Source organism: Sinocyclocheilus grahami, unplaced genomic scaffold (assembly GCF_001515645.1).
Source record: "Sinocyclocheilus grahami isolate Dianchi unplaced genomic scaffold, SAMN03320097.WGS_v1.1 scaffold91.1, whole genome shotgun sequence".
Lineage (NCBI taxonomy): Eukaryota > Metazoa > Chordata > Actinopteri > Cypriniformes > Cyprinidae > Sinocyclocheilus > Sinocyclocheilus grahami.
In genome coordinates this window covers 3,864,111-3,884,327 of record NW_015505270.1, presented here as the reverse complement: position 1 = coordinate 3,884,327, position 20,217 = coordinate 3,864,111, and the positions used below count along the sequence as shown (strand labels likewise).

At 36.6% G+C, this 20,217-nt stretch overlaps 2 protein-coding genes across 2 annotated transcripts in view; both read left to right on the top strand.

Moving 5' to 3' along the window:
* The window catches only part of LOC107587257 (55 kDa erythrocyte membrane protein-like), a 21,225-nt gene extending 13,869 nt beyond the window's left edge, over window positions 1-7,356 (top strand). The window contains 8 exon segments of the mRNA XM_016274975.1: window positions 493-561; window positions 1,459-1,655; window positions 1,793-1,899; window positions 2,369-2,449; window positions 4,096-4,176; window positions 6,076-6,278; window positions 6,461-6,535; window positions 6,663-7,356. Of these exon segments, the coding sequence (XP_016130461.1) occupies window positions 493-561; window positions 1,459-1,655; window positions 1,793-1,899; window positions 2,369-2,449; window positions 4,096-4,176; window positions 6,076-6,278; window positions 6,461-6,535; window positions 6,663-6,839 (990 nt within the window). The 3' untranslated portion in view covers window positions 6,840-7,356.
* A 3,110-nt stretch (window positions 7,357-10,466) lies between these two features.
* On the top strand, window positions 10,467-19,562 carry LOC107587258 (NEDD4 family-interacting protein 1-like). Its single transcript, XM_016274976.1, has 8 exons — window positions 10,467-10,661; window positions 12,285-12,372; window positions 12,593-12,723; window positions 16,156-16,243; window positions 16,464-16,588; window positions 17,115-17,181; window positions 17,385-17,490; window positions 18,402-19,562. The coding sequence occupies exons 1-7, from the start codon at window positions 10,632-10,634 to the stop codon at window positions 17,486-17,488; spliced, it is 633 nt and encodes a 210-aa protein (XP_016130462.1). The 5' UTR covers window positions 10,467-10,631; the 3' UTR covers window positions 17,489-17,490; window positions 18,402-19,562.
* The last annotated feature ends 655 nt before the right edge of the window (window positions 19,563-20,217 follow it).

Sequence of the window (20,217 nt, the reverse complement as noted above, 5' to 3'; positions counted from 1 at the left end):
GCTGCTTTAGAACATTGATTTTGAAACTTGTGAATCCATTAGAATCGTTAGAAGACAGAATCGCGATTCATATATGAATAGATTTTTACGTGCACCTCTAGTTTTCTCTTCCTCTTCTCTAAAGCAGCGCAGCATGGCCTCGCCCCCTTTGCTGCCTTTTCCCGAGGGCGGGGTTTATCTGGGTTTGTGATGTCACGAACCCGGGAAGTACCTCGTTGTAGTCCCTACCAGCCGTTTTTGTGGGCATTAAACTGCCAGAATTTTAAAAGACGATATCTCCGTTTGCATTGAACTTTCAGCTTTGTAACTTTGCAGATATTGTTTATGCTCAAACAGCAACATTAGACACTAACTAACATTAAAAAAGTGAAATCACAATGAACAACCCCTTTAAAGCTTAATGCTGAATGTGCTGATAAGCATTTATGCAATGGCTAAAATATATTTTACACTTAACCATTTAATGTTGTTGGATGCTGTTCAACATTACAGAAAGACACAAACGGTGTTGTCACATTGAAAATCATCCCCAATCAGCAAAGTCGCCCCGTGGCATTTTAGGTGAGAAAAAAAAAAACAGCGAAACTAGTCTCACATCTTACTAGTTTCCTGCTTTTATTTTTAATGATCACAGTCTATTCAACTCGCTTATTCCTATGCGCTTAAATGTGATTTTATCACTTCTTTTTTTTGTGTCTGTCTATCCTATATCCTTTGTTAAATTAAGATGTGGGGTTTATCATGGGAATGGGAAACCAATTGAAAGACACAGGTGACTATTTAAAACATCGATAGCAGATAACAACACTTTTCTCATTAGATGAAGTAACTGCAAACCTTCTTCTGCCATCTGCTGTTCACGCAGCGTCAAACTGAAATGCAGTTGACTGAAACCTTCTAGACATTTTTTGACGTTGTGTCATGCGATGGCAGTATTCTAAGTCTTCATTCACCATATACAAGTAACCAGTGTGCTACTGTAAATTTAGAACATCTAGATCCATTTAGAGCTTTGCTTATCATTTTTAGGCTGTAACTGCTGTAGCTTTAGCTGTAGATATTGCCACTATCTATCTATCTATCTATCTATCTATCTATCTATCTATCTATCTATCAAAAATTCTATTTTTATTATTTTTTAAAGAATAGTTTAACCAAAAATGAATATATCACATCAAGGGAAACTAACTAACTAACTTAACAAATTTGTATTTATTTATTTTAAATTTTTATTTTATTAAAATTTTTTTGAAGATGCTAGTTAAAGCTTCTACAGTACGAGTAAGATTATATTTTTTTATACACAAATAGGACATGTTCCTGGGTCAACATCTTTTGTTAACCATGGAGAAATCAATCTCTGGATTTAGAAGGCATGATTGGCTGATAAGTCATCTTTTAGAAGCACATACAATGGTTTTACGAGGGAATAATATTTTTCGGATAATGTTTTTGCAGATGTATATGAGAGCACAATTCGACTATGACCCAGCCAAAGATGACCTCATCCCGTGCAAAGAAGCCGGCCTGAAATTCCAAACAGGTGCCATCATTCAAATTATCAATAAGAAGGATCCAAACTGGTGGCAAGGAAAGGTGGACAACTCCTCCACAGACTTCGCAGGACTCATCCCTTCTCCAGAACTTCAGGAATGGTACGTTCTGACATGCATTCATTTTTTTTTCTATATTTGATGACAGACTGACTTTCTTTGAAGTAACGGATTAGTAATGTAATGTACATTTAAGATCTCCCTGTCTTTCACAAGTTAAACATTTCATTTTTCTTCAGGCGAGTAGCAAGCAAAAGCAAAGCAACACAGGAAGCCAGTCAATCCTGCAGTCCTTTTGGCAAGAAGAAGAAATGCAAAGACAAATACCTTGCCAAACACAGCTCAAGTTAGTGAAGCTCACTTCTCTAACATTTCTAGCAAGTGCTCTAATAACAATCTTTAGCGAAATAGACTTTTATGAATCAGCACACAATCTACTTGCCCATTGTTTGTTTAAAAAAAAAAGATGCCAGGCACACAAACAGCATTTTCTGTGCTGCACTAAATCCAGTTGATTTAAGCTGTTGATATTCTGCACTTTGGGTTTGTCTTCACTTCATGTTTTGAATGTAAAGACACCCCTAATAATGTAAATTAGATTTCAATGATGAATTGTAATAATTCTCAAATACCATTTCCCAATAACCAGTTGTTGTTTGGCTGTAATTAAAAAAATTAACTCTATACTTTATTTTCTGTACGAAGCACGAATGGTGTCTGTGTTAAAGCACAACATGTGTCTGCTGTCGTAGAAACAGACCTTAGACAGTTGCTCTTGTCATGCATTAGTTAATGAATTTTTGTTTCTTCCATAGTCTTTGACCAGCTTGATGTAATATCCTATGAGGAAGTAGTGAGACTGCCCGCATTCAACAGAAAAACTCTGGTTCTCATTGGTAAGCATCATCATATCTATCTAAAATTGTAAATCCAGCCAAAGTTTTGGTCACACTTTAGTTTGGGGACCAATTTTCACTATTAACTAACTATTAATTACGCCTCAAACTCCTAATTTGCTGCTTATTAATAGTTAGGAAGGTAGTTGTTAAATTGAGTTATGGGGCAGGATTAATGGATCTAAAATATGTAGAATAAGACATTAATATGTGCTTCATAAGTACTAATAAACAGCCAATGTGCTAGTAATATGCATGTTCTTTATTTTCTGTACGAAGCACGAATGGTGTCTGTGTTAAAGCACAACATGTGTCTGCTGTCGTAGAAACAGACCTTAGACAGTTGCTCTTGTCATGCATTAGTTAATGAATTTTTGTTTCTTCCATAGTCTTTGACCAGCTTGATGTAATATCCTATGAGGAAGTAGTGAGACTGCCCGCATTCAACAGAAAAACTCTGGTTCTCATTGGTAAGCATCATCATATCTATCTAAAATTGTAAATCCAGCCAAAGTTTTGGTCACACTTTAGTTTGGGGACCAATTTTCACTATTAACTAACTATTAATTACGCCTCAAACTCCTAATTTGCTGCTTATTAATAGTTAGGAAGGTAGTTGTTAAATTTAGTTATGGGGCAGGATTAATGGATCTAAAATATGTAGAATAAGACATTAATATGTGCTTCATAAGTACTAATAAACAGCCAATGTGCTAGTAATATGCATGTTAATAAGCAACTAGTTAATAGTGAGAATTGGTCCCTAAACTAAAGTTTTTTTATATTTCCATTTGTAAAAAAAATTAATATACATTTATAACACTATACTTTGTTTTAAAATTACCGTAATTTTCAAAAATCTTGTTAATGCTGCTGTATGGGTGTTTCTAATACAATGGGTGAGGGTGTGACGGTATAATTCTCTCTTCTGATCACCATAATATATATATATATATTGCTGCTTATTTTTTTTTTAGCAAACGGGAGCACAAAAATATATTTGGTGTAGTTTTGCACATAAGTTTGCTGCACATAGCGTTACCCATTAAGTATATTATAAAAATGCTATCAATAATAGTATTATTTATTTATTTATAAAATCTTAAACAAAATAATAAATACAGTGTGATTATACTATTATATTTTAAAATAAAAAGTATTAAATAAAAATACAATTATTTTATAGTACACTTAAAAATACAGTGCTATCATTTTCATTTTTGCCAGCAAGTAAATATATGCACTGCAGGTTTTAGCGCTGCTGAGTGAAACGCGTCAGTGAATGAAATGTAACAGTTTCGCATTTTGCTCTGAGCAAAACGGCAGCGCATACAGTAGCCTAGGTTTATGCTTTCAGTTCGAATGGAAATCTTACGCAGTTTTACAGTCAGTCGATCTAAAACACCCAGCGCATTTTTTATTTTGGTCAAGCATGCAACACTTATGTGCATCCCGGACTATAGATGTTTACCCAGCTATGACAATTCCTGCTTCTGAATACACTTGAAATATGAAAAAAGAGTCCATTGATAAAACGTAGATCATGTACAGTAGATCTACAAAGATGATCAAAATATTTGAAAACGCATAGTTAATTTAAAGTTTACAGGTTAAAATGTTATTTGCTCTTTTGCTGTTGTTTAAAGGTGCGCCTGGAGTTGGAAGGAGCCATATCAAAAATTCACTGCTGAGCAAGTATCCTGAGAAGTTTGCTTACCCAGCACCACGTATGTACTGTCCAGCTGCATGCCTTCTCTTTATAATTTCTTAACATTGAACTCTTCCACCTGTTTTTGAGAGTGTGAATTTTTAAACAGAGCCAAACGGAATTGTATACAGTCTTAAATCCATGTATAGTTTACCTAAATTGTATACAGTCTTAGGGTGTATTCACACCTGTCTTGTTTGGTTCGATTGAATCGAACTCAAGTTTGTTTCCCCTCTTGGTGCGGATCTTTTGGGCAGGTGGGAATACAGCAATCGCACTCGGGAGCAGACCAAACAACCGCACCGAGACCCATCTGAAGAGGTGGTCTCGGTCCGGTTCTAAACGAACTCTGGTACGCTTGAGAATTTCTGTCCAATGAATGGATGACCTTTAGCACACGTGTGGTTTTGTTTACACTTGCAAAAAGGGCAGTGTGACAGCGAACCACACCAAACAAAAAAAATCAACATTGTATTTGGTCCGGACCAAAGCAAGTGAACTAGCGTACTTTTCTGGTGTGAATACACCCTTAAATCCATGTATAGTTTACCAAAATATTAAAATTTTGTCATTATCCATAACTCACCGTCATGTCAAACCTGTTCGACAATGATGTCAAGTTGACATGCTGTAACATTTTTCTGACATTTTCTGTAAAGATGCTTTGAAACAATATGTATTGTGAAAAGCGCTATACAAATAAATTTTAATTGAATTGAATGTGAGTATATTGAAGGCTTAAGGGGCTTAAAGTTTTTTAATTCTACTGCACTGATTTTCCATTGTTTTTCTATGTAAACATGTTCTAGACTGACTTCTATTAGTTCAACTAAAAAAAAAAAAAAAAAACCTTCCCTAACTAGTTTTTTTTTATTATTGCAGTTTTTGCAATAAAAAGACAGTTTTGATTTTGCAAAATAATTTTCTTAATCTCTGGTTTTATTTTTCACTTTTTAGTTCTCCAGTAAGAATGTATTATCATCCATAAAACAAGTTACATTTACTTGTGAAACAAAACGGCATAAGATATTAAGACTATAAGATATATAATTTAGAGATCAGCTTAATTTAAAGGGGTCATATGATGTTGCTAAAAAGAACATTATTTTGTGTATTTGGTGTAATGAAATGTTTATGCGGTTTAAGGTTCAAAAAACACATTATTTTCCACATACTGTACATTATTGTTGCTCCTCTATGCCCCGCCTTTCTGAAATTTTTACAAAGCTCATCGGTCTGAAAAGCGAGGTGTGCTCTGATTGGCCAGCTATCCAGAGCTTTGTGATTGGCCGGATACCTCAAGCGTGTGTTGTTACGCCTATCCGACGAATGAGCGGCAACCACATGTGACGACCCCGGGCTGGACTCCACTTCATCCACGTTGAAAGCCGATCCGGCAATCTACAGCGTGAAGTTGAAGTATTTCCTCAGCGACCAGCACGGATCAGCTCCAGGCATGACGAAGCGATATCGTCCTCTTTTGGAAGGCCAAATAAAGTAGTTTCGCTTTCACAACGCCTTCACAACATGGCTGCAGCGGCAACAATACTACAGCAAGAATAAAAGTTACGCCTTCTTTCTTTGCGTGAACATTTGGGCGGTGTTATGCAAATCTTCCCACATCGTGATGTAGATATGTGGGGGCGTGTTAGAACGAGCCGTTTTAGGTAGGCGTGGTTGACTCTTAACTTTTATAAAGAATGTCTCTTTGGATTTGAGACTTTAGTCTTTGCAACTTTACAGATCTTCTTTATGCACCAAGAGCTTGTAACACTCCAAAGAGAAAGGAAAATTTGAAATCACATCATATGACCCCTTTAAGATATATTCTCTTAAAACAAGTCTTACAAAGATCTTATTTTAAGAATATTTCCTGGAAAACAAGACGAAATAATGAAAATAGAATTTTTCTTTGTAGACACCACTAGACCTCAGAAGAAGGACGAGGAAAATGGCAAAGAATACTATTTTATTTCCAATGATGAAATGACCAAAGGTATCATCAGGAATGAGCTACTTGAATACGGCAGTTACCAGGGACACATGTTCGGGACTAAGATCGAAACTGTCCACAAGATTCACGAGCAAGGGAAAATCGCTGTGCTGGATGTGGAACCGCAGGTAATGCCACACTGTCGAGTCAACTGTCAATTTAATTAGTATAGCAATTGAATCATAGCATTGTGGCGATATGTTTTGTAATTATCACTCACATTGTTGTTGTTTTTTATGAACCTTCCAGTGTCACTAATTCTAGCTTGGACAGTGACTGGTTTTCTGAACTCTTTCTGTTTTTTTTTCAGATGCTGAAAGTGCTCAGAACGGCAGAGTTCGCTCCTCTTGTGATATTCATTGCTCCTACTAACACTGCCAGTCAGGTTAGAAACTGATTTATTCAAAACATAAGCCTCAGAAGCTCATTCCTAGCCATGCTTATGACCTAAAGGTTATAACACAACAATCTTTCATTTTTACACTCATAAGATTTCCATTCTACTTTTTCAGTCAGAGGCAGTGCAGAACATCCAGAAGGAATCCAACGGCATCCTCAGTGCATACTGTCACTTTTTCGATGAAGTGCTCATCAATAACGATGTAGACGAGAGTGTTAAGGGTGTGGAGGAAGCCATCGAGAGAGCCTCCTCATCCCCGCAGTGGGTACCAGTCTCCTGGGTGTACTAAAAACCCCAATCCCTTTTTCCAGTCGCCCCTCCAAAAATACCATACGAGTGAACCCCACTCACACTGTGCCCTGCCTAATACAGTCATTATCAAGACAGTTTGCACATGAATGCAAGTGTTTTATAGAATGTTTGGAAAAAGCAATACGTTTGTTCTTTTTGTTTAATATGTGAATGATTTTTAAATGACAGAGCGCTATAGCATTAAGCGATGACATTGTTAGCGATGCAAAAAGGACCTCTACTGTGATTCAAAATACCACTCAGTTCATTAAGGTCTGCTGGTTTTCGATCTTCCCTGGAGTTTCCGTGTGTTTTTTGTAACATGTGCCATGGTGTTCTTCTTAAATATAATTACATTAAAAAAAAAACATGTTAAAAACACAGGAAAATTGTATCAATCAATATGTGAACACAGGTTTGTCGTGTCCTGAAATGTTCTTCATAATGATATATGGATTTACCTCAAGTCATGAAGTAAGGCACTTTTAAAAGAACTGAATAAACCTCTCCCTTCACTCCAACTGTGACTCTCTGTGTTAAAGAAAGAAAAGCATCACTGTGACTAGCTACACATCTTTAAACATGAGCTAATATTTCTGGGAAGAAACAACACATTGCTTCACTGAAGTTCTATTAGACTGTTGTGAGTCTTAAGCTACAGCTACAGCCAGAGTGAATGGCTTTGTCCAAAACTCAAGACAGACCCCAAAGCGATTCCACTTATAATTATGTTCAGTGGCTGATTACCCTGTTGAAAAAAACAGCATATGCTGGTTAGGTATGTTTTGACGCTGGGATGCTGTCTATCTATCTATCTATCTATCTATCTATCTATCTATCTATCTATCTATCTATCTATCTATCTATCTATCTAGTCTAACTAATTGTCTTGTTATCAGTATGTTTATTTCTGAAGCACTTCAGAAGTACTTGTTTATCTTTGCAGTGTAAATTGAGCCTTCTCTATTGATGCTTATTCAAAAGTAGCTATGTATTCTGACTTTTACTAGAAACCACTTCTTTTTTGGAGGGATTTTAAAGAAATATTCATATTGAGAGAGAGAGAGAGAGAGAGAGAGAGAGAGAGAGAGAGAGATTATACCAGTTCATGCAGACAAATCTAACCATCATAATGGATCATGCATGCATCAGTCAATGAGTGTCTCTGCTGACCTCTTGTGTGGAAAAAATGGCATACAATCGCTTTTTATGATTATTGACACTAGAGGACCCTATAGGATCTCTATGGAAATCTATAAGTATTTTTTTTGTATTCCTATTTCAAGTGTGATATTAAGGTCTTATATCACTCAGATGAACACCTTTTTTGTTTTATTTTTAATAAATAAAATAAAATGTATTTAGGGTCAGAATGACCCAAGAACAAGATGAGAATGTGGTTACCTGCTTTTCTGGTAGCCTTTCAGTAAATGATTTATAAAACTCAAACCATCAGACTGTTTAGGTTATATTTTAAAAAAATATACATATAGAGAGAGAGAGAGAGAGAGAGAGAGAGAGAGAGAGAGAGAGAGAGAGAGAGAGATTATACCAGTTCATGCAGACAAATCTAACCATCATAATGGATCATGCATGCATCAGTCAATGAGTGTCTCTGCTGACCTCTTGTGTGGAAAAAATGGCATACAATCGCTTTTTATGATTATTGACACTAGAGGACCCTATAGGATCTCTATGGAAATCTATAAGAGTATTTTTTTTTGTATTCCTATTTCAAGTGTGATATTAAGGTCTTATATCACTCAGATGAACACCTTTTTTGTTTTGTTTTTAATAAATAAAATAAAATGTATTTAGGGTCAGAATGACCCAAGAACAAGATGAGGATGTGGTTATCTGCTTTTCTGGTAGCCTTTCAGTAAATGATTTATAAAACTCAAACCATCAGACTGTTTAGGTTGTGGTTTATTAAAATGCCAGGGTCTTTTATTAAAATAAAAATATTAACCGCAAACAGTTAAAATGCATTACTTTACAATAAATTCTAGTTTTTGTTTGTTTGTTTTCATTTCTTTATTCCCTTTAATATCTTTAATTCCTTTTCATTATTTTATTATTTTTACAGAAAACGAAATGCTACAGTAAAATCATGTTAATTTATCAACTGTACACTCTAAAAAATGCTGGGTTAAAAAGGGACAAACCCAGGTATTGGGTTGTTTTGACCCAGCGGTTGGGTTGTTGTGAACCCAACTGCTAGGTCAAAACAACCCAACTGCTGGGTCAAAACAACCCAACTGCTGGGTCAAAACAACCCAACTGCTGGGTCAAACAACCCAACTGGTCAAAACAACCCAACTGCTGGGTCAAACAACCCAACTGGTCAAAACAACCCAACTGCTGGGTCAAAACAACCCAACTGGTCAAAACAACCCAACTGCTGGGTCAAAACAACCCAACTGGTCAAAACAACCCAACTGCTAGATCAAAACAACCCAATAGCTGGGTTGTCCCTTTTTAACCCAGCATTTTTTAGAGTGTAAGATAACTTTAATTGTAAATGGTTTAACACTACATTTGAAATAATATTAAACTAATGGATGTTCTCAGAAGTCCCTGTTATTATTTAAATAATATTATTATTATTTAAATGTCTTTAATTTTATTCAGATTGAGTTCAATTTCACAGGATTTCATATTTATTTTATAGCAAGTTCATGTAGTTTGTATAGTCTGTCGTACCTTTTTATAATACATTTTTAATTATTCCGGTAAATATTATGTAAAATAAATATCAGCCATTCTGCATGTGTTAGTAACTGTCCTTAAATGAAATTGTATGATGTGATATGTCTTCAGCCTGTTCTTTAAGATATCAATATTGGCCATTAAAATCTAACTTATGGTCAACCATCACAATACAGTGACAGCACTTCTGTTTGGAGTCAATTTGGAGATGCCAGAGAAAGTTAAAAAGGCCTAATAGAATATAACTGAAGAACTCATTGTACTAATAATGTCTCTCCTTCATTATCTGTACCAACAGACAACAAAAACCAGGGTTCTGGGTCTTCTGAAAGAAAGGATTTTCATCTCTCTCCTATTCTGACTTCTGGATTTTGCTGGAAAGGACACGTCTTTCAGCTGTATCAGATATCTGTCATGCATTAATACCACTCATATGTCTGTATGCAGAATGTAGATTGTGAGTTTCTACATATTTCCTTCTACAGCTCTAAAGCATAAAGGCCTGAAGAAAGCTGTCACATCCAAACTACCCTGATCTATGAATTCATGATGCTTCTTTTAAATGTATACAGACTAGGGGCCAGATTTAGCCTACTAAACAGGGCAAATCAGCATGAAACCACAATCCCATAAAAGCACCAATGGGAGTGGAAATTGTTGTTAATGCATTAACTAACTTTAACTTATGGGACCTTATTCTTAAGTATTTAGTCCTACATTTGAGTTCCATTCACACCAGAACAGTTGCACATTGTGTATAGTTGGAGTGTGTAATAAAATATATATTTTTTTAAAGTATGCTTTAAATCAATCAAAATGAATGTTAAAGCATTAAGATGATGGGAGGTGTTTGCAATGTAGGAAAAATATCCCTGGTTGACGTAAATATGGTGCTCGTGCCGTCCTGTGAGAGCACGAGATAGATGACTGAGTCTGACATCACAGGAAGCTCAAATGCAAGTCTGATCTGATGAGGGCTGTGACTTTTCCATTAACTAGATATATCATTTTATTTTGACAGTTTCCTGCCTGAATTGTGTGTATACTGGGATCCTCGTTATCCTTTTAAGCTCTCTTGAGGATGGCTGAGCCAAGTGGGAGATATCAGCAGGTGAGTGGGTTCCACTGTGACTCGACACGGTTATTTTTAAAGCAGACCCGCGGCAGGCGCCTCCACGGCGGGGAGTGTTGTCGGGAAACTCCGAGGCTCTGACAGGATGCGGGCCGCAATGTTTTGAAATGAATAACTCGTCCATTTAAATGATAGCGGCATGACATAACATGTAGTTTAGCCAGTTCGTTATTTAAAAGTAGTTGCTAATGCTATTGTTTCTTGCTTACGTCAAAGTTTTCATTCATACGATATAATTTACGTAACTCGTTAACAGTCCCAGTGCAGGGTAAGTAAACTTAATGCAGGGATATTGCAGATTGGCAGATATTTATGTAACGTTAGCAGGAACCAGCCTGGTTTGTTTAATTTATAAGTTGACAAAATGTCTGGTTAGATCTACTATAGACTATAGAATTGCATGTCCAAGATACTTCGAAAACTGATAAAACCATGATTCTGGGACGTGAAACATGTCTCAAAAACCATGGTATTACCATGGTGTATGCCTGGAAACATGGTATTACCATGAGTTGCGTTTTAAAGATATATAAATCTGAAAAATAATGTAACTTTGTCTATTATATGGTCCCTTTAACTCTGTAAAGCCTGATAAATGCCTGAAATTATAGTCAGAAAAAAAAATGTTTTGAAATATAACAGTTTATTGACCCGTGGCTTTATGGCCCTTAAAGTATGATATAGTGAGAATATGGAGCTTATACTTTGAGGAAAATATTCCTGTTTTATTCAGAGGCCCAAGTTGAGCACAGAGATATGCAAATTGGTGCAGATGTTGTTATTTATGTAAGATAGTAAGAAGAAATTCTGATGGCTTATAATGTAAATCAATGAGATTTGTGTAACAATACAGCAGACTACAAAATGTTCAGTTGCTTCAGTCCAGTAAATGTTTATCTTGAAATATTTCTAACAATATAAAATTTCTTCTTATGCTTACTCAATAAAATACTTAATAATAATAACACCATAAAGGTGCACATTTTTAGAATTATACTAAAAGGACTTTTGAGGGAGTAGAAGGCATGTAGTAGATTTTGTGCAACAGGTTTTTCAGAAAAGTTTTGATCTTGCTGATAATTTAGAGGCCTTAGAAATGCGTGCATCAAATTTGATACAGTAGGATTTAGGGTTATTATTGTTAATACTGCTACAAAAGGTATAATCCTATTTCAGTCGGTTGTATTATGTGACTGTTTACTTCATCATTTAGTGAATAAAACATGAATAAATTATGAAGGGCAGTTTGGCAGCTCATTTCCCCCCCCCCCTGATTTATGAAATGGTGAAGGTGAGCACTTCTGGAACAAATGTGACTGTTTTGTGTGTGGCCACATAATGAGTGTATGGCAAGTCATGTGAGTTTAAACTTAGTTACATATGTAATGGAGTTACGTTGTCATAGTCTGCATTTGTAGGGAGCATTTAAACTGACTCCACTGAAATGTAATTTTAACTCATTAATATTTGGCTTAACAAAATGATCATCTCATATTTCCACTTGCCTTTATGGCAGAGTTGTATTTGCAATGATGTCACAGTCAAACTCGGGAGGCAAAGTTCAGGTTTTCATGCAGCCAATGAATTCTCTTGTGTCACCAGCTGCCCAATGAAGAGGAGCCAGAGGAGGGACCTCAGGTGGCCAGTGATCCTCCGCCCCCTTACAGTAGCATTGCAGCTGACAGTGCAGGTATGCAACATTTATAGGGCCCAATGAAATCCATTTTATTTTTCTGTTTTCCATTTCCTTTTTTTTTCTGGGTTCTATTTTAAAGGTTTAATATTGAATTTGGATGTCTAATCATCATGGAAATCATAGTGCACAGCATGTATTTTATTTTATTTTTCAAACTATATTATGCAATAACACATGTGAGTAATCACCATTTATATTTTTCCCTTATACTCAGCATATTTTGATTACAAGGACGATGCAGCATTTCCCAAGCCCCCATCTTATAATGTAGCCACATCTTTACCATCGTACGACGAAGCTGAGAGAACCAAAGCAGAGGCTACTATCCCACTGGTGTCAGGCCAAGTGAGTATGGTAATCTCACCCATTAATTCGATCCAGCTCCGGGACAACAAATCCTTAACATCACACCACAGGAAATACTGTTTTAATGTGATGTAGTGTCCCCTGTTCACTGCTCTGTTTCTCTGCCACACACTGCTTGCGTACAGCACAGGGAGCGTCTGGACACATTCGATGACGTTACTCGCTGTGCGCTGGAGGTACAATAAGAGTGTGTGAGACCGTAAAGTGTGGAGGTGATGTCGATCTAGGAAGACCCCAGGGTCCTGTTTCTCTGGCTTGAACCTGTTACATGTCTTGACTAGTTTTTTGTTTTTTTTTGGTAATGTAAATTTGCTGCACAGAAAAATATCTGCACTAATAGCAGCCATTTGGATAACAGCACTTGACTTGGTGCTTTTCAGGCCATGAAATGATGCCCCTGGTGTCTTAGGTTTTAGATGTGATGATAGTTATGTGCTATAGAGTATCTGAAATGTTTTTTCTGGATATATTTTGCTATTTGATATATGTCTGATATATGTATATGTGTAATTTGGCACAATCATCAAAAGTTGTATATATGAAATGCAGTTCTTTCAGTCAGAACAACTTTTAATGGAAGCTCAAAAATTTTTGATGAAACTGTAATCATGATCCTGCAAGCTGTGGAGAAATTTCACATTTCAAACATCTGATGCCCCTGGTGTCTTAGGTTTTAGATGTGATGATAGTTATGTGCTATAGAGTATCTGAAATGTTTTTTCTGGATATATTTTGCTATTTGATATATGTCTGTGGAAACGTCTGGTAATTTGGCACAATCATCAAAAGTTGTATATATGAAATGCAGTTCTTTCAGTCAGAACAACTTTTAATGGAAGCTCAAAAATGTTTGATGAAACTGTAATCATGATCCTGCAAGCTGTGGAGAAATTTCACATTTCAAACATTCTTTGAGACTTTATTGTACTATGAAAGCATATTGTAACTTCATTAGAGAAATAAATTTTTTTCTAGTCTTGATTAGTTTGAGAATTTTTTTGAAGCAGTGCATTAATAGGCATTGCGTCGTATGCATTAAATCTTAAGTGTAGTAACATTTAACACAAGTATGCACTTTAGGAAAACATAAGTCATGCACTATTCCTGCATCCTCCGCTGTTTTCCAGATGTGTTTTGTCCATAAAATTTAACAGAATCCATAGGCGGCACGGGGAAGGGTAAGCAATCCAACTATGGTTCAGACCAAGCAATCAAACCAAGTGTGAAAGCACCAAATATTGAAATTTGAAACTTCCACATCATTGCATTCTGTTTTTATTCACAATTTGTACAGTGTCCCAAATTTTTTGGAATCGGGTTTGTACATGTCTACCAAGTCCGCTCTTAAAGTGTTGTTTAATTTTTACTTAAGTGTTTGTGGTTTATGTTTCTGTGAATTATATGAGCCCCAATGCATCCACTCACACTCCTCTCCTATTGTTATCTAATTCTCTTGTTTTTCTCATTTAAAGGGATAGTTCACCCAAAAATGTTTATCTGCTTACCCCCAGGGCATCCAAGATGTAGGTGACTTTGTTTCTTCAGTAGAACACATATGATGATTTTTAACTCCAGCTGTTGCAGTCTATCAGTCGTATAATGCATGGCAATGGTAACAAAATCTATGAGAGTAAAAAAAACATGCACAGACAAATCCAAATGAAACCCTGCGGCTCGTGACGACACATTGATGTCCGAAGACACGAAACGATCGGTTTGTGCGAGAAACCGAACAGTATTTATATAATATTTTACCTCTAATACACCACTATGTCCAACTATCTTTGGGCGCGCGCACGGCATCCGGTGCGTGAGGTATGTACGCACTCAAGCGCCAGAAGTGATCTCTCGCACGTATACGTCACTCATTATTTACACGGTGCACAAACATTGTAGGTACGATGGCTATTCAAAATGGTATTTACTTGCGCTTATCCGGATTGTTCAAACCGACTTAAAACTAAAAGATTACTTTCTCTCACGCGAACTCATTCGGAGTGGTGACTTACCACGGATTCCCAACTTCTGAACCTGCTCGCCTGAAGTTATGGTTGATTGCTCTTCAGCTGGATATCAATTAACGTAAACTACGCCAGAGCACGTACACACCTCATACACCGGATGCCGTGCGCACGCGCGCAAAGACAGTTGGACATAGTGGTGTATTAGAGGTAAAAAAATTATATAATTACTGTTTGGTTTCTTGCGCAAACCAATCGTTTCGTGTCTTAGGACATCAATGTGTCGTCACGAGCCGCAGGGTTTAATTTGGATTTGTCTGTGCATGTTTTTTTTACTCTCATAGATTTTGTTACCATTGCCGTGCATTATACGACTGATAGACTGCAACGGCTGGAGTTCAAAATCTCCGTTTGTGTTCTACTGAAGAAACAAAGTCACCTACATCTTGGATGCTCTGGGGGTAAGCAGATAAACATCAAATTTTCATTTTTGGGTGAACTATCCCTTTAAAGGGGTCATGACATGGATTTTTTTAATTGTTCCTTAATGGCCACTTATAACATTAATAAAGGGTTTTGCATACATTTTTTTTAAATATTTGCTGATCCTCTTGTTTGAAGTGATCTGTTTTTAAAGAGCGGCTACTTTAGGGTTTGTCAGTAAACGGCCACTGTAATGATCGGCTAACAGCATTGCACAGGAAATAGTATCAACGCTTCTTGCTATTGCATGTGAGTAATGCTGAAAACATTATCCATGTAAAACCGTCATTAACAGACAAACCAATGTTTGTCAAATTGTTTACGGTGTAATTGGATTGCATTGCAGCTGTTGTCAGATCCAATACAGTTGGCTGCTTCATCTTTCCACAGAAGTTTCTTTGCAAACTCTCCATTATACTGTGCTTCGTTTACATAATATGGAGTCAAATGCTCCGAACAAATGTATAATCCTCCAAACGCCATTAACAATAAACCATCCACTTGTTCCTGATGCTGGAGTCCTTCTGAAGTCAGTGCTTCCATTTGTTGTCTTGACTGGAGTAGCTCTAGTGCATGGAGTAAATTGAATGGGCATCTGTAATACTGTATTCAGTATAGATAGCGTCAGTGATTATAATGGGTTCTATTTGCTTTTTATGCCACGGTCGCATCCGGTGTAAACAGTCAGCTAGTGGGCAGGGTCCTGTGGTACAATCATGTTCAACTATTCGTCGATGTCTTGCTCTAGAGGAAGATGTTTGAGCTATAAAACTAGATGTTTTAATGGAACAAATGCCTTCTATAATGATCAAGAAAGTTTCAACAATCAATGAAAATTAGATTTCTCATGTTATGACCCCTTTAAACAATCTCACGATTGCCTTGTTTTAGCCTTGCTTTGCTCTTTCTGTCTCTGTTACACATTTAGATTTAATGGACATCTCTGTCTCTGTGTATTTTCCTGCAGGATGATGACTTTGTGGCCAGAGATGACTTTGAGGATGCTGACCAGCTGCAGATAGGCAACGATGGCATTTTCATGTTGACATGTTTCAGTGAGTGTTTTCATCTTTTTTTATGTCTTTCCCATCAAGCACGAAAGTGTGAATGTTACCAACCAAATAAAAAAGAAAGGGGAAAAAAGTAACAAAAAGAAAATGCTGGTGATGAGTGTCGTGAATTTTAATTGTTTTTTTATGAGAATAAACAATTCCACATAATCTTTAGAAAATCTGATATTTCTGATTTCAATGTTAAAATATAATTTTTCCTCAGTGGCATTCCTCTTCAACTGGATTGGCTTCTTTCTGTCATTCTGCCTTACAACCTCAGCAGCTGGGCGTTATGGCGCCATATCTGGGTTTGGTCTGTCCCTCATCAAATGGATTCTCATCGTACGGGTACGCTCCCACCTAGACAGCTGCAGCTAATTTTACACATTATGATTTATTTCGATAGTATATCTATTGGTTAACCATTTTGGCTTGGCTGGGTTAGTGAGAACATTCCAGAAGCACATTACCCCACATTAGTAATCACCACAACTGCTCAAATCTGACTAAATGATTTGAACACGCTGTAATGTATTGTAATGGGTTTTCTTCATGACATTACAAGCCTGGACATGATCAGTGCTTTATCCATGCATCTCTTTCTCACTCTTCCTCTTTCTTTTCATTCTCAGTTCTCTGCTTATTTCCCTGGTTACTTTGATGGACAGTACTGGTTATGGTGGGCAAAGCCCCTTCCCCCCCCCCCCCCCCCCCCCATTAGTAATCACCACAACAGCTAAAATCTGACTAAATGATTCAAACATGCTGTAATGTATTGTAATGTGTTTTGTTCATGACATTACAAGCCTGGACATGATCAGTGTTTTTATCCGTGCATCTCTTTCTCACTCTTCCTCTCTCTTTTCATTCTCAGTTCTCTGCTTATTTCCCTGGTTACTTTGATGGACAGTACTGGTTATGGTGGGTGTTTCTGGTGCTTGGTAAGTATGAGTGCACGAAACAGCAGTTTTCTCTGCTTGTAAAATAGCTTCAATAAGTGCTAAAATTGGTTTGTTTTTCTAGTGTAATGACACCTTGAGCATTAAAAAGATGTACATTGTCGGCACAGTTCAAAGGCCGTTTGAAGACAGGGCTTAAAGGAGCAAGAGGCGCAAGCACTGATATGAGTTTTTATGATCTGCAGGCATCCTGCTCTTCCTCAGAGGCTTTATTAACTATGCTAAGATCCGAAAAATGGCAGACTCCGTTTCTACTCTTCCACGGACCAGAGTTCTCTTCATCTATTAAAGGTAAATATTTCTGAGCCTCTTTTATATGAAGGCAAAGCTATTTTGTATTTAGTTTTGCAGCTATATATTTTTTATATTTAAAAATGTATGCAAAGTTCAATTAAAAGCCCTTTTTTCACAACCTATTGTTATGAACACCCTCTTTTCTGGATGCAGTGAATTAAATAACTTCGCAAAAACAAAACAAAAAAAGAAATGTCCTCGCACATTCAACTGCTTTTATTATCAGCAATATTTCTTAACATGTAAATATTAGTATTAACATAGAAAGTTCAATAACTTAGACAAACTGAAAAGGTTTCACAGGCATTTGATGAACAGAAAAGGAATAACGAGTCCATGAACAAAGCGGGGGTCAATATCAAAAGCTGCAGTGAGTATTTTGGGTGTCCACCAGCTGCTTTAAGTACTACAGTGCATCTCATCCTCATGGACTGCACCAGATTTACCAGTTCTTGCTGAGATGTTAGCCCACACTTCCACCAAGGCCCTTGCAAATTCTTGAACACATCTGGGGAGACACATGCTTACACGTGGTTTACAATCAGCTGTCCTTCCTGTCTGCCTGAAGCTCCCTGTCTTGGGCAGCTTATATTACGGACACTGCAGTTCCACAGTTGTATGTGTTAGCTTATTCGGATTTTACAAAATGAACTTTAAAATACAGTATCCTGAATAGGCTTATCCTGAATAGGGCACATTGGGTTGGGTTGCACATGCCATATGGTGTTGACTTTAAAAGGCATTGTCCAGTGTTGCAGGTCAAATAGTGCAATGACCATACAAAAGTTGTGCTCGGGAAGCAAGCATGCAGTTTGGAACATCTCTGGAATAGTTTATAATAATGACTGTCCAGTCCAGTAAAGTGAACACATGAATAATAATTTTTTATTTTTTTTTATCTACTCTAGTCACTTGCTGGAAATGAAAACGCATTCATGGGCCTGCATTGAGCCGTTGACCCAGTGGGGAAAATATAATTAAGAAAAAAAAAATTCCTTCCATCTGTTATCTACTCATCTGAAAGGAAGACCGCGGAATTCCAGAGCGTTGGAGGAAGAGCGTTTTTTTTCCCGTTCTCTGCTTTTGAAAATGCAGTTTGGGTGTCAGATAGCAAGATACTCTTTTTACATTTCTAGATGTATAGTGGATGCTAACAGCTCTATACCTATTCTGAAATCATTAGTGGTTTGATGTTGAGTGCTATTTGCTCTTTTCAAGTCTGTAAAGTATTAAAATAACCATATGTATGAATTCTTGTTTGTAGTACAGGCATGCACTATGCTCCCTGTTAACCAGTAGAGGGAAGTCTTGCTTTTTTTATTGCAGTGTGTGTGCTTTTTTTCCCTGTGACGTTTGACAAGAAGGCAACCAGTCACCATTCATGAAGAGCTTTTCTCTTTGTGAATGGCAGTGTGAAATGAATTGAATCTAAAACAGTCAATGCGTTTCTTTTATTCTCTTCTACCGTTTCTCTCTGCCTCCTTACATAACATGAAATTAAAGTTACTGTTTTTAAGTCCTCATTATTGATGTGGTTCAGACGTGTTTTATTGGCCATGTAGTTCTTTCAAACGGCTTATTAATACCAAAATTAGGATCAAGGAATATTTCTTAAAAGATCCAGGAGACGCATGAATGGCATCTAGCATTAGTAAATGTATGGTTGTACACTTAACATTTGGCCCCATGTTTGAGTACTTGCAACTTTTCAGGGAAGAAAACTTTAATATTTGCATTCAAACATTTCTCCTTTTATACTATACTGCTGTCGGCTGATAGCACTGCACATTTTTCCGATCTTTAAATATACGTTTAGCCGGATGCCTCTCCTTCACCTTATGCAGTGGCCGTGATAGGGGCCCGTTTGATCTCTCGCTGTCTAATCGTGCATGATTCTGTTGTGGCTTGTCTGCTCTTGTCACCTTGGGTCTCATCCGTGACACAGGAAGTTACTCTTTTGTGTTGTGTTTTCCATGCAGCTTTGCGGTCGCCCATTGAATTCCAATGGCTGTGCACATGTATTTGCTTGTAAATAAGATACTGCTATTAAATGTCTCTGGTGTTCAACATGTGCTGGAAATGTTTTTGGCGTATCTTTGTTGTAATACACAAGAAATTTGAGTAAACATTTAAAGTACTTTGATGAACTTTGTACAATATAATAAATGAATGTGAAGTTGTAATTATGTAAGTATTATAAGTATGCCTTATGATTATTTATGCTTGACTTTGTAGAGTCATGAAATTTAAACTTTAATTTTTTTTATGGTTTAAAATACTTTCAAAAAATATGAGGATAATATGAAAACAAAGAATGTTTCTAAGCATTCAACAAGAAATTTGAGTAAACATTTAAAGTACTTTGATGAACTTTGTACAATATAATAAATGAATGTGAAGTTGTAATTATGTAAGTATTATAAGTATGCCTTATGATTATTTATGCTTGACTTTGTAGAGTCATGAAATTTAAACTTTAATTTTTTTATGGTTTAAAATACTTTCAAAAAATATGAGGATAATATGAAAACAAAGAATGTTTCTAAGCATTCATCGCCTGAGATTCTCTCTTAATTTGTCACTGACCGTTTTCTAACAGCAAAAGCCTTTGAGAAAGAATCATCTGTTACTGAAGGTTTGTTTTCAACTGTTAGCCTCTCCTGAAGTCGCTGAGCCAATAAAACTAGTCTGACCTGATTTCCCTGGTCGGATGTAGATGAAAAA